This window comes from Dromaius novaehollandiae, unplaced genomic scaffold, assembly GCF_036370855.1.
Source record: "Dromaius novaehollandiae isolate bDroNov1 unplaced genomic scaffold, bDroNov1.hap1 HAP1_SCAFFOLD_117, whole genome shotgun sequence".
In the NCBI taxonomy this organism is placed as follows: domain Eukaryota; kingdom Metazoa; phylum Chordata; class Aves; order Casuariiformes; family Dromaiidae; genus Dromaius; species Dromaius novaehollandiae.
The window spans coordinates 54809-69573 of NW_026991305.1; the positions used below are offsets into that span (position 1 = coordinate 54809).

General features: G+C 67.6%; 1 protein-coding gene across 7 annotated transcripts in view; it reads right to left on the bottom strand.

Annotated features, from left to right (window-relative positions):
• The window catches only part of LOC112980861 (phosphoribosylformylglycinamidine synthase), a 59976-nt gene that overhangs the window by 2183 nt on the left and 43028 nt on the right, over nucleotides 1–14765 (bottom strand). For all 7 annotated transcript variants that reach the window (XR_010386546.1, XR_010386545.1, XR_010386544.1 and 4 more), the window contains exons 20-28: nucleotides 13984–14067; nucleotides 12747–12902; nucleotides 10134–10259; nucleotides 9062–9207; nucleotides 7186–7396; nucleotides 6118–6209; nucleotides 5149–5263; nucleotides 3754–3888; nucleotides 1593–1745 (exon numbers count right to left, since the gene is read on the bottom strand). Coding sequence is in view for 3 of the 7 variants with exons in the window: in XM_064503766.1 (XP_064359836.1) it covers nucleotides 1593–1745; nucleotides 3754–3888; nucleotides 5149–5263; nucleotides 6118–6209; nucleotides 7186–7396; nucleotides 9062–9207; nucleotides 10134–10259; nucleotides 12747–12902; nucleotides 13984–14067 (1218 nt within the window). In the remaining 4 variants the exon portion in view is untranslated. The remainder of the gene's footprint in view (nucleotides 1–1592; nucleotides 1746–3753; nucleotides 3889–5148; nucleotides 5264–6117; nucleotides 6210–7185; nucleotides 7397–9061; nucleotides 9208–10133; nucleotides 10260–12746; nucleotides 12903–13983; nucleotides 14068–14765) is intronic.

The following is a 14765-nucleotide window of genomic DNA, read 5'->3' on the forward strand; positions in this document are numbered from 1 at the left end:
GGCCGTGGGGCGGCCGGAGCGCGTGCTGCTGCCCCAAAACCCATCGTGGGACCCCAAAGTTGACTAGGTGGCACCCAAAACCCATCGTGGGACCCCAAAGTGAGCTTGGTGGCACCCAAAACCCATCTTGGGACCCCAAAACCCATCGTGGGACCCCAAAACCCATCTGGGGACCCCGAAGTGAAGCCACATGGCACCTAAAGGCCACCTCAGGACCCCAAAACCCATCGTGGGACCCCAAAGTTGACTAGGTGGCACCTAAGTCCTATCTCAGGACCCCAAAACCCATCGTGGTACCCCAAAGTGAGCTTGGTGGCACCCAAAACCCATCGTGGGACCCGAAAACCCATTGTGGGACCCCAAAACCCATCTCTGGACCCCAAAGTGAGGCCAGGTGGCACCTAAAGGCCACCCAAAACCCATCGTGGGACCCCAAAGTTGACTAGGTGGCACCTAAGTCCTGTCTCAGGACCCCAAAACCCATCTCTGGACCCCAAAGTGACCCAGGTGGCACCTAAGTCCCACCCCAGGACCCCAAAACCCATATTGGGACCCCAAAGTGAGCTTGGTGGCACCTAAAGGCCACCCAAAACCCATCTGGGGACCCCAAAGTGACCCAGGTGGCACCTAAGTCCCATCTCAGGACCCCAAAACCCATCCTGTGACCCCAAAGTTGACTAAGTGGCACCTAAAGGCCACCCAAAACCCATCTCTGGACCCCAATGTGACCTAGGTGGCACCTAAGTCCCACCTCAGGACCCCAAAACCCATCTTGGGACCCCAAAGTGACCCAGGTGGCACCCAAAGGCCACCTTGGGACCCCAAAACCCATATTGGGACCCCAAAGTGAGCTTGGTGGCACCTAAAGGCCACCCAAAACCCATCGTGGGACCCCAAAGTTGACTAGGTGGCACCCAAAGTCCTGTCTCAGGACCCCAAAACCCATCTCTGGACCCCAAAGTGACCCAGGTGGCACCCAAAGTCCCACCCCAGCACCCCAAAACCCATCTTGGGACCCCAAAGTGACCCAGGTGGCACCTAAGTCCCACCTCAGGACCCCAAAACCCATCCTGTGACCCCAAAGTTGACTAAGTGGCACCTAAAGGCCACCCAAAACCCATCTCTGGACCCCAAAGTGACCCAGGTGGCACCTAAGTCCCACCTCAGGACCCCAAAACCCATCCTGTGACCCCAAAGTTGACTAAGTGGCACCTAAAGGCCACTCAAAACCCATCTGGGGACCCCAAAGTGACCCAGGTGGCACCTAAGTCCCACCTCAGGACCCCAAAACCCATCTGGGGACCCCAAAGTTGACTAGGTGGCACCTAAAGGCCACCCAAAACCCATCTTGGGACCCCAAAGTGACCCAGGTGGCACCTAAGTCCTATCTCAGGACCCCCAAACCTATCTCGGGACCCCAAAGTTGAGTAGGTGGCACCCAAAGTCCTGTCTCAGGACCCCAAAACCCATCTCTGGACCCCAAAGTGACCCAGGTGGCACCCAAAGGCCACCTCAGGACCCCAGGACCTTCACTATGGGCCACCCAGCACCCACTCCCAGTGCCTCCCAGTGCCTCCCAGTGCTCCCAGTACCTTCGGCGTGGGCCACCCAGATGCCCAGCACGGACCCCGCCATCCCGCGCAGCAGCCGCGCCGGCCCCGGCTCCACGCGGACGGTGGCGAAGCGGGACTCGAAGCGCCCCGAGGTGTTGGGGGCCAGCAGCACCCCGGGGTGGGGGGGGGCGCCTGGGGGGGCACCCATGGGTGGCACCCGTGGGTGACGGGGGACCCCCAAACCGTGGGAGACCCCCCCACGCGCAGACCAAGGCCGTGGGGCGTCTCATCACCGTCGTGGGAGGCAGCATCGTTGGGGACCCCCCCACCCATGGGACCCCCCACCCATGGGACCCCCCCACCCATGGGTGACACCATCATTGGGGCCCCCCCACCCATGGGACCCCCCCACCCATGGGACACCCCATTATTGGGGACCCCCCACCCATGGGTGACCCCATTATTGGGGAACCCCCACCCATGGGACCCCCCCCACCCATGGGTGACCCCATTATTGGGGACCCCCCACCCATGGGACCCCCCCACCCATGGGTGACACCATCATTGGGGCTCCCCCACCCATGGGACCCCCCCACCCATGGGACACCCCATTATTGGGGACCCCCCACCCATGGGACCCCCCCACCCATGGGTGACTCCATTATTGGGGACCCCCCACCCATGGGACCCCCCCACCCATGGGTGACACCATCATTGGGGCTCCCCCACCCATGGGACCCCCCCACCCATGGGACACCCCATTATTGGGGACCCCCCACCCATGGGACCCCCCCACCCATGGGTGACTCCATTATTGGGGACCCCCCACCCATGGGTGACCCCATTATTGGGGACCCCCCACCCATGGGAGACCTCCCCCCTCAGCCCAGTGCCCCCCAGTGCCCCCCAGTGCTCCCAGTACGCACCAGTGCCCACCCAGCCCAGCAGGGCCAGCAGCTCCCAGGGCCCCCCAGTGCCCCCCAGTGCTCCCAGTACGCACCAGTGCCCACCCAGCCCAGCAGGGCCAGCAGCTCCCAGTGCCTCCCAGTGCCTCCCAGTGTCCCCCAGTGCCTCCCAGTGCTCCCAGTACGCACCAGTGCCCACCCAGCCCAGCAGGGCCAGCAGCTCCCAGTGCCCCCCAGTGCCTCTCAGTGCCCCCCAGTGCCTCCCAGTGCTCCCAGTATGCACCAGTGCCCACCCAGCCCAGCAGGGCCAGCAGCTCCCAGTGCCTCCCAGTGCCCCCCAGTGCCTCCCAGTGCTCCCAGTACGCACCAGTGCCCACCCAGCCCAGCAGGGCCAGCAGCTCCCAGTGCCCCCCAGTGCCTCCCAGTGCCCCCCAGTGCCTCCCAGTGCTCCCAGTACGCACCAGTGCCCACCCAGCCCAGCAGGGCCAGCAGCTCCCAGGGCCCCCCAGTGCCTCCCAGTGCCCCCCAGTGCTCCCAGTGCTCCCAGTACGCACCAGTGCCCACCCAGCCCAGCAGGGCCAGCAGCTCCCAGTGCCCCCCAGTGCCTCTCAGTGTCCCCCAGTGCCTCCCAGTGCTCCCAGTATGCACCAGTGCCCACCCAGCCCAGCAGGGCCAGCAGCTCCCAGTGCCCCCCAGTGCCTCCCAGTGCCCCCCAGTGCCTCCCAGTGCTCCCAGTACGCACCAGTGCCCACCCAGCCCAGCAGGGCCAGCAGCTCCCAGTGCCCCCCAGTGCCTCTCAGTGCCCCCCAGTGCCTCCCAGTGCTCCCAGTACGCACCAGTGCCCACCCAGCCCAGCAGGGCCAGCAGCTCCCAGTGCCCCCCAGTGCCTCCCAGTGCCTCCCAGTGCTCCCAGTACGCACCAGTGCCCACCCAGCCCAGCAGGGCCAGCAGCTCCCAGTGCCCCCCAGTGCCTCCCAGTGCCCCCCAGTGCCTCCCAGTGCCCCCCAGTGCTCCCAGTACGCACCAGTGCCCACCCAGCCCAGCAGGGCCAGCAGCTCCCAGTGCCCCCCAGTGCCTCCCAGTGCCCCCCAGTGCTCCCAGTACGCACCAGTGCCCACCCAGCCCAGCAGGGCCAGCAGCTCCCAGTGCCCCCCAGTGCCTCCCAGTGCCTCCCAGTGCTCCCAGTGCTCCCAGTACGCACCAGTGCCCACCCAGCCCAGCAGGGCCAGCAGCTCCCAGTGCCCCCCAGTGCCTCCCAGTGCCCCCCAGTGCCTCCCAGTGCTCCCAGTACGCACCAGTGCCCACCCAGCCCAGCAGGGCCAGCAGCTGGCAGCCGTTGCAGACGCCGAGGCTGAAGGTGTCGGGGCGACGCCGGAAGGTCTCCAGGGCCTCCCGGGCCCCCGCGTGGAAGGTGACAGCGGCCGCCCAACCTGCCCCAAAACCGCAGGAATTCACCCCAAAATGTGGTGCCCCCCCCATGGCTCCCGCGGACCCGAAACCGCTGCGATTCGCCCCAAAATCCGCCTCTGTGGCCCCCAAAACGCCATTATTCACCCCCAAATCCACCTCAGTGGCCCCGAAACTGCTGGGATTCACCCCAAAAATCCACCCCCAGCTGCCCTGAAACTGCCGAGTTTCACCCCAAAATCTGGTCCCCCTCCATGGACCCAAAACTGGCAGGATTCGCCCCAAAAATCTGCCCTGGTGGCCCGTGAAACTGCTGGGATTCACCCCAAAATCTGGTTCCCCCCCCCATGGCCCCCGTGGACCTGAAACTGCTGGGATTCGCCCCAAAACCTGCCCCCCCACCGCTCCCCAGCTTGGCCCAAAACCACAGGGATTCACCCCAAAATCTGGTCCCCCCCCAGGCCCCTACAGACCCAAAACTGCTGAGATTCACCCCAAAATCTGCCCCAGCAGCTCCCAAACTGCCGCGATTCACCCCAAAATCCGCTCCCCCCCCCGCGGCCCCTGCGGCCCCAAAACTGCTGGGATTCACCCCAAAATCTGCCCCCCCATGGCCCCGAAACCACCAGGTTTCACCCCAAAATCCACTCCCTCCTGCCGCCCCCGCACACCCGAAACCACCGTGATTTGCCCCAAAAATTCAGCCCCCCCACTGCTCCATGGACCCGAAACCACCACGATTCACCCCAAAATCCGCCCCAACAGACCCAAAACTGCTGGGATTCACCCCAAAATCTGCCCCCGCAGACCCAAAACCACGGGGATTCACCCCAAAATCTGGTTCCCCCCCATGGCCTCCGTGGACCCGAAACTGCCTGGATTCACCCCAAAATCTGCCCTGGCTGCCTCAAAACCGCCACAATTCACCCCAAAATCCGCCCCAACAGACCCAAAACTGCCATGATTCACCCCAAAATCCGCCCCTGCAGCCCCAAAACTGCCGGGTTTCACCCTAAAACCCGCCACCCCCCCACGGACCCCACGGACCCAAAACCGCCGCGATTCACCCCAAAATCCACCCCGGCCGCCCCAGAACTGCCACGATTCACCCCAAAATCCACCCCTCCCACTGCCCTAAAACTGCTGCGATTCACCCCAAAATCCAGTCCCCCCCCCCGCTGCCCCCATAGACCCCAAACCGCCACGATTCACCCCAAAAACCACCCTGGCTGCCCCAAAACCGCCAGAATTCACCCCAAAACCCGCCGCCCCCCCCCGCGCACCCTTGGCGGAGCCGAGGACGTCGCCGTAGCTGAAGCCGCCGACGAAGACGAGGCCGCGGAAGGCGTCGAGGGTGGCGGTGCCCGAGCACAGGTCCTCCGTGGTGACGTCCCACACCTGGGCGCCCGGACGCCTGGGTCCCTCCCGCCCGGACGCCGGGGCCCCTCCGGCCCGGACGCCTGGGTCCCTCTGGCCCGCCCGGATGCCTGGGTCCCTCCCGCCTGGACACCTGGGTCCCTCCTGGCCTGGACACCTGGGCCCCTCCCGCCCGGATGCCGGGGTCCCTCCCATCTGGGTCCCTCCCGCCCGGACACCTGGGCCCCTCCGGCCCACCCGGACACCTGGGTCCCTCCCACCCAGATGCCGGGGTCCCTCTGGCCCGCCCGGACGCCTGGGTCCCTCCTGCCTGGGTCCCTCCTGGCCCGGACGCCTGGGTCCCTCTGCCCTGGACACCTGGGTCCCTCCTGGCCCCGGACGCCTGGGCCCCTCCCGCCTGGGACCAGCCCGCCTGGACACCCGGGTCCCTCCCACCTGGGTCCCTCCCGCCCGGACGCCTGGGTCCCTCCCGCCCGGACGCCAGGGCCCCTCCTGACCCGGACACCTGGGTCCCTCTGGCCCGCCCGGACGCCTGGGTCCCTCCCGCCTGGGTCCCTCCTGGCCCGGACGCCTGGGTCCCTCCTGCCTGGGACCCTCCGGCCTGGACGCCTGGGCCCCTCCCACCTGGGTCCCTTGGGACTGGGTCACCCATGGCCCGGATGCCTGGGTCCCTCCTGACCCGGACGCCTGGGCCCCTCCCACCTGGGCCCCTGCTGGCCCGGACGCCTGGGCCCCTTGGGGGGGGGGAATGGGAGCCCCCCCCGGACGCCTGGGTCCCTAGGGAGCGGGGGAGGGGGGATGAGGGGAGCCCCTGGACGCCTGGGCCCCTTGGGGGGGGGGGATGGGAGCCCCCCCCGGACGCCTGGGCCCCTCACCTGGAAGCCGGCCATGACGAAGGCGGCCGCCATCTCCCGGTCGCCGTTGCTGCCCTCCTCCCGCACCACGGCCACGCGGGGCCCCGGCAGCTCTGGGGGGGGGACGGGGGGGGCACCGTCACCCCAAGACCCCCATCCTGGGGGGCCCCCACACCCCCATATCCCCCCCCCCAAAACCAGACCCAGGACCCCCCCCCAGGGTCCCCCCTACCCCAGGGACCCCCAGAAACCCCCCAGGGACCCCCAAGACCCCCCCCACGTCCCCCCCCCAGCCCAGGGACCCCCATGACCCCCCCAGGGCCCCCCCCCACTCCAGAGACCCCACATGACCCCCCCCAGGTCACCCACCCACCCCGAGGCCCCCCCCCCATGACCCCTCCCAGGTTCCCCCCCACCCCAGGGACCCCCATGACCCCCCCCGGACCCTCAAGACCCCCCCAATGACCCCCCCCACCCCAGGACCCCCCCCCCCAGGGTCCTCACCCCACCCCAGGGACCCCCATGACATCCCCCCCAGGGCCCTCAGGACCCCCCCAATGACCCCCCCCACCCCAGGGACCCCCAAGACCCCCCCCACGTCCCCCCCCAGCCCAGGGACCCCCATGACCCCCCCAGGGTCCCCCCACACTCCAGAGACCCCACATGACCCCCCCCAGGTCACCCACCCACCCCGAGGCCCCCCCCCATGACCCCTCCCAGGTTCCCCCCCACCCTAGGGACCCCCATGACCCCCCCCGGACCCTCAAGACCCCCCCAATGACCCCCCCCCACCCCAGGACCCCCCCTCCAGGGTCCTCACCCCACCCCAGGGACCCCCATGACATCCCCCCCAGGGCCCTCAGGACCCCCCCAATGACCCCCCCCACCCCAGGGACCCCCAGGACCCCCCCCAAGACCCCCCCCGGCCAGGTTCAGCCCCCCCAGGGACCCCCAGGACCCCCCACCCCAGAACCACCCCTCTCCCAGGGTCCCCCCCACCCCATTCCCCCCCCCCACCCAAGGGACCCCCCCATCTCCCCCCACCCCAGGGTGCCCCCCCCACCCCGGGGGGGGGGTCCCAGCACCCACCAACGCCACGCAGCAGCGGGGGGGTGTGGGGGGGGTCGAAGGCCAGGCGGTAGGTGGGTCCCCGGCGCCGGCCCAGCCCCGCCTCCTCCTGGGCCACGCAGCCCGGTGCCGCCTGCCGCCGCTCCAGCGCGAAGCTCGTGGCCTCCCACAGCGCCCGCAGCCCGGCCACGGCCTCCGCCAGCACCTCCGAGCCCCCCACGGCCACCCGGACCTGCCCGGACCGCTCGGCGTCACGCACACGCTAAGCACACGCTAAGCACACGCGTGACGAACCGGCTCCTGGGGGCTCCAGGAGGCGGTTATGGGCTCTGGGAGCACCTCGGAGCCCCCCATGGCCACCCAGACCTGCCGCAGGCGCCGGGTGTCACGCACACGCTAAGCACACGCTAAGCACACGCGTGATGAACCGGCTCCTGGGGGCTCCAGGAGGCACCTATGGGCTCTGGGAGCATCTTGGCGCCCCCCCATGGCCACCTGGACCTACCAGGATTGCTCGGCATCACGCACATGCTAAGCACACGCTAAGCACACGCGTGACGAACCGGCCCCTGGGGGCTCAGGGGGCACCTATGGGCTCTGGGAGCACCTTGGCGCCCCCCATGGCCACCTGGAGCTACCAGGATCGCTCGGCATCACGCACACGCTAAGCACATGCTAAGCACATGTGTGCCAAATAGGCCCGTATGGGCCCAGGGGGGCACCAGGAGGCGGTTATGGCCTCCCCCAGCACCTCGGAGCCCCCCACGGCCACCCGGACCTGCCAGGACCGCTCGGCGTCACGCACACGCTAAGCACACGCTAAGCACACGCGTGACGAACCGGCTCCTGGGGGCTCCAGGAGGCGACTTTGGGCTCTGGGAGCATCATGGCGCCCCCCACGGCCACCCGGACCTGCCAGGATCGCTCGCCGTCACGCACACGCTAAGCACATGCTAAGCACATGTGTGCCGAATAGGCCCGTATGGGCCCAGGGGGGCACCAGGAGGCGGTTATGGGGTCTCGCAGCACCTCCGAGCCCCCCACGGCCACCCAGACCTGCCAGGACCGCTCGGCGTCACGCACACGCTAAGCACACGCTAAGCACACGCGTGACGAACCGGCTCCTGGGGGCTCCAGGAGGCGACTTTGGGCTCTGGGAGCATCATGGCGCCCCCCACGGCCACCCGGACCTGCCAGGATCGCTCGCCGTCACGCACACGCTAAGCACATGCTAAGCACATGTGTGCCGAATAGGCCCGTATGGGCCCAGGGGGGCACCAGGAGGCGGTTATGGGGTCTCGCAGCACCTCCGAGCCCCCCACGGCCACCCAGACCTGCCCGGATCGCTCGGCATCACGCACACGCTAAGCACACACTAAGCACACGCGTGACGAACCGGCTCCTGGGGGCTCCAGGAGGCACCTATGGGCTCTGGGAGCATCATGGCACCCCCGAAGGCCACCCTGGTCCCCATGATGTCCCCCCATGTCCCCCCGTGTCCCCATGTCCCCCATGTCCCCGTGTCCCCATGTCCCCCCATGTCCCCATGTCCCCCATGTCCCCCCGTGTCCCCGCGGTGGCTCACCATGGCCTGGGGACCTTGGGGACCGCTGTGGCCCAGGGACAGGCACTGGACGCCGCTGGCCCATGTCCCCATGTCCCCCCATGTCCCTCCGTGTCCCCCCATGTCCCCCCATGTCTCTGTGTCCCCGTGTCCCCCCCGTGTCCCCCCGTGTCCCCGCGGTGGCTCACCATGGCCTGGGGACCTTGGGGACCGCTGTGGCCCAGGGACAGGCACTGGACGCCACTGGCCCGTGTCCCCGTGTCCCCCCGTGTCCCTCCATGTCCCCCCATGTCCCCACGTCCCCCATGTCCCCGTGTCCCCGCGGTGGCTCACCATGGCCTGGGGACCTTGGGGACCGCTGTGGCCCAGGGACAGGCACTGGACGCCGCTGGCCTGGTAGCGCCGGCTCACGGCCACCGCGTCCCCCGCGGCCACCTCCAGCAGCAGCCCCGGCTCCTCGGCGAAGAGCACGGCCAGCGCTGCGGGGACACGGGGACACACGGGGACGTGGGGACACGGCACGGGGTCACACAGGGACACGGGGATGTGGGGACACGGCGTGGGGTCACGGGGACACGGGGGACATGGGACGTGGGGAGGGAGCGGGGACATGAGGACATGGAGAGCGGGTTGTCCCCAGGTTGGGTGTCCCCAAGTTGGGTGTCCCCATGGTGGAGATGTCCCCAGGGTGGGAGGTCCCCATGGTGGGATGTTCCCAGGTTGGATGTCCCCAGGGTGGAGCTGTCCCCAGGGTAGATGTGTCCCCAGGGTGGGATGTCCCCATGGTGGGATGTCCCCAGGGTGGTGGTGTCCCCATGGTGGCTGTCCTCAGGTTGGATGTCCCCAAGGTGGGATGTCCCCAGGGTGGAGCTGTCCCCAGGGTGGAGAGGTCCCCGGGGTGGCCGTCCCCAGGGTGGGATGTCCCCAGGGTGGTTGTCCCCAGGGTGGAGATGCCCCCAGGTTGGATGTCCCCAGGGTGGGGTGTCGCCAAGGTGGGATGTCCCCAGGGTGGGTGTCCCTAGGGCCAGGGTGTCCCCAAGATGGAGATGTCCCCATGGTGGGATGTCCCCAGGGTGGGATGTCCCCATGATGGCTGTCCCCAGGGTGGGATGTCCCCAGGCTGGATGTCCCCATGGTGGAGGTGTCCCCAGGTTGGGTGTCCCCAGGGTCAGGGTGTCCCCATGGTGGCGATGTCCCCAGGTTGGATGTCCCCAAAATGGAGATGTCCCCATGGTGGCTGTCCCCAGGGCGGGATGTCCCCAGGGTGGCTGTCCCCAGGGCGGGATGTCCCCAGGTCGGGATGTCCCCAGGGCAGGCTGTCCCCAGGGCAGGCTGTCCCCAAGGCGGGGGTGTCCCCAGGCTGGGGGTGTCCCCGGGGGGGGGTGGCGGTGGCGGTGGCACTCACGGGTGACGCCGGGTGGCCCGGGGGGGACGTCGAGGCGCAGCCCGCAGTTGCCGGCGAAGGCCATTTCCAGGGCGCAGCCCAGCAGCCCCCCGTCGCTGACGTCATGGCCCGCCCGCAGCACCCGCTCTGCGGGGGGGGCACCCAGTGTCACCGCAGGGCACCCGGTGTCACCCCATGGCACCCACTGTCACCCCATGGCACCCGGTGACGCCCCATGGCACCCAGCAGCCCCCCGTCGCTGACGTCGTGGCCCGCCCGCAGCACCCGCTCTGCGGGGGGGGGGGCACCCAGTGACACCCCCGGTCACCCCAGAGCACCCAGTGACACCCTAAAACCCCTAATGACACCCCCAATCCCCCCCATAGCACCCAATTACCCCCCATAGCACCCAAATACCCCCCATAGCACCCAATTGCCCCCACAGCACCCAATGACACCCCATAGCACCCAATGACCCCATCCAACGACACCCCCACCCCCCCACAGCACCCAGCGCCCCCCCATAGCACCCAATGACCCCCCATGGCACCCAATGACCCCCCATGGCACCCAGTTACCCCATCCAATGACACCCCAATCCCCCTATAGCACCCAATTACCCCCCCAGCACCCAATGACACCCCAAAGCACCCAATTACCCCATCCAATGACACCCCCAATGCATCTATAGCACCCAATTACCCCCCAAAACCCCCAATGACACCCCCACCCCCCCATAGCACCCAATAACCCCCCAGCACCCAATAACCCCATCCAATGACACCCCAAATCACCCCATAGCACCCAATTACCCCCCTGTAGCACCCAATGACACCCCATAGCACCCAATTACCCCACGCAATGACACCCCCACCCCCCCATAGCACCCAGTTACTCCCCATAGCACCCAATTACCCCCCCATAGCACCCAATTACTCCCCATAGCACCCAATTGCCCCATCCAATGACACCCCCAACCCCCCTATACCACCCAATTACCCCCTATAGCACCCAAATCACCCCATAGCACCCAATTACCCTATGCAATGACACCCCCACCCCCATAGCACCCAGTTACTCCCCATAGCACCCAATTACCCCCCATAGCACCCAATTACCCCATGCAATGACACCCCCAATCCCCCCATGGCACCCAATGACCCCCCATAGCACCCAATTACCCCATGCAATGACACCCCCAATCCCCCCATGGCACCCAATGACCCCCCATGGCACCCAGTTACCCCATCCAATGACACCCCAAATCACCCCATAGCACCCAATTACCCCCATAGCAGCCAACGACACCCCAACCCCCCATAGCACCCAATTACCCCATGCAATGACACCCCCACCCCCCCATAGCACTTAGTTACTCCCCATAGCACCCAATTACCCCACGCAATGACACCCCCAATCCCCCTATAGCACCCAATTACCCCCCATAGCACCCAATTACCCCATCCAATGACACCCCAAATCACCCCATAGCACCCAATTACCCCCATAGCACCCAATTACCCCCCCATAGCACCCAAATCCCCCCATAGCACCCAAATCCCCCTCATAGCACCCAATTACCCCATGCAATGACACCCCCAACTCCCCATAGCACCCAATTACCCCACGCAATGACACCCCAACCCCCCATAGCACCCAGTTACTCCCCATAGCACCCAATTACCCCCCCATAGCACCCAATTACTCCCCATAGCACCCAATTGCCCCATCCAATGACACCCCCAACCCCCCTATACCACCCAATTACCCCCTATAGCACCCAAATCCCCCCATAGCACCCAATTACCCTATGCAATGACACCCCCACCCCCATAGCACCCAGTTACTCCCCATAGCACCCAATTACCCCCCATAGCACCCAATTACCCCATGCAATGACACCCCCAATCCCCCCATAGCACCCAATTACCCCCCATAGCACCCAATTACCCCATGCAATGACACCCCCAATCCCCCCATGGCACCCAATGACCCCCCATGGCACCCAGTTACCCCATCCAATGACACCCCAAATCACCCCATAGCACCCAATTACCCCCTGTAGCACCCAATGACACCCCATAGCACCCAATTACCCCACACAATGACACCCCCAATCCCCCCATAGCACCCAATTACCCCCCATAGCAGCCAACGACACCCCAACCCCCCATAGCACCCAATTACCCCATGCAATGACACCCCCACCCCCCCATAGCACCCAGTTACTCCCCATAGCACCCAATTACCCCACGCAATGACACCCCCAATCCCCTTATAGCACCCAATTACCCCCCATAGCACCCAATTACCCCATCCAATGACACCCCAAATCACCCCATAGCACCCAATTACCCCCATAGCACCCAATTACCCCCCATAGCACCCAAATCCCCCCTATAGCACCCAAATCCCCCTCATAGCACCCAATTACCCCATGCAACGTCACCCCCCCATAGCACCCAATTACCCCCCTATAGCACCCAGTGACCCCCCATAGCACCCAATTACCCCATCCAACGACACCCCAAATCACCCCATAGCACCCAAATCCCCCCCCACAGCACCCAATGACCCCATGCAACGACACCCCCACCCCCCCCAGGACCCCGGCCCCCCCGGGGGGGCACCCACCGCCCAGCAGCTCCTGGGTGACGCGGAAGGCGGCCGCCAGCACCTCGGGGTCCTCCAGGTCGGGGCAGGCGTCGCCCAGCTGGGAGAAGACCTGGGCCAGGGCGCTGCCCCCCAAGCGGTGCCGCCCGGGGTTCAGGGGCACCCACAGCACCGCCCCTGCGCCCGGGGGGGTCGTCAGGGGGGGCCCGGCACCCGTGGGACCCCCCTGCGCCCATGGGACCCCCCTGCGCCCATTGCATCGCCCCTGCACCCATAGAACCATCCCTGCACCCGTGGGGACGTCGGGGGGGGCCCGGCACCCGTGGGACCCCCCTGCGCCCATGGAACCCCCCCTACACCCATGGGACCCCCCCTGCGCCCATGGGACCCCCCTGCACCCATTGCACCATCCCTGCACCCATTGCACCATCCCTCCACCCATAGGGGCATCAGGGGGGAGATGGGACCCATGGGAGCCCCCTGCACCCATGGGACCACCCCTGCGCCCAGGGGGACATCGGGGGGGCACAGCACCCATGGGACCCCCCTGCACCCATTGCACCATCCCTGCACCCACAGGGTCGTCAGGGGGGACCCGGCACCCATGGGACCCCCGTGCACCCATGGGACCACCCCTGCGCCCATGGGGACGTCAGGGGGGGCACAGCACCTGTGGGACCCCCCTGCACCCATAGCACCACCCCTGCACCCATGGTGACATCAGGGGGGAGATGGGACCCATGGGACCCCCCTGCACCCATTGCACCATCCCTCCACCCATGGGGACGTCAGGGGGGTGGAGCACCCATGGGACCCCCCTGCACCCACAGCACCATCCCTGCACCCGTGGGGACGTCGGGGGGGCCCGGCACCCATGGGACCCCCCTGCACCCATTGCACCGTCCCTGCACCCATAGCACCACCCCTGCACCCGGGGGGGTCGACGGGGGGGTAGAGCACCCATGGGACCCCCACGGACCCATTGCACCACCCCTGCACCCATGGGACCCCCCTGCACCCATTGCACCATCCCTGCGCCCGTGGGGACGTCGGGGGGGCACGGCACCTGTGGGACCCCCCTGCACCCATGCAACCATCCCTGCACCCATAGGGACATCAGGGGGGACCGGCACCCCTGGGACCCCCCTGCACCCATGGGACCACCCCTGCACCCATGGCGCCATCGGGGGGGCCCCCGACAGGACCCCAGACCCCCCCGGGGGTGCCAGCACCCATGGGTGCTGCCCGCCCCACTCACCTTGGCCATCAGGACACTTGAGGTCGGGGGTGACGGTGGCCGTGATGTCGGGGCAGACGGCGTAGGCGGAGACCACCAGGGCGCCTGGGATGGGGTGGGGGGGTCAGCGCCGCGGGAGCACCCATGGGTGCTGCCACCGCCACCCCCGGGGCCACCGCTGGCGTGGTGACACCCCGGGTGCTGCTGTCACCAACGGTGGGGCTGCCACTGGGATGGTGACGCTGGGGACGCCCGCCGCCCCCTTCCGCTCCAGTAGCACCCATGGGTGCCACCTCCATGCTGGGGACACCCGCCACCCCCCTTTGTGGCCATAGCACCCATGGGTGCCACCTCCACGCTGGGGACACCCGCCACCCCCCTTTGTGGCCACAGCACCCAAGGGTGCCACCTCCATGCTGGGGACACCTGGGGACACCCGCCACCCCCCTTTGTGGCCACAGCACCCATGGGTGCCACCTCCACGCTGGGGACACCCACCCACCTGGAGTCCCCCCAATCCCCGGTTTCCCCCCCCCATAGTCCCCCCCCCACGGGACCCCCCACCCTTGGGTGCTCACCAGGCGCCATGACGGTGCTGTCACCCATGCGGGCGGCCATGCTCACCGAGTCCCCCCCCATAGTCCCCCTCCCATAGTCCCCCCCTCCATGGGTGCTGTCTCTCCCCACCCACCCATGGGACCCCCCCACCCTTGGGTGCCCCCCACCCTTGGGTGCTCACCGGGCGCCATGACGGTGGCGTCACCCACGCGGGCGGCCATGCTCAGCGAGTCCCCCCCCCTTGG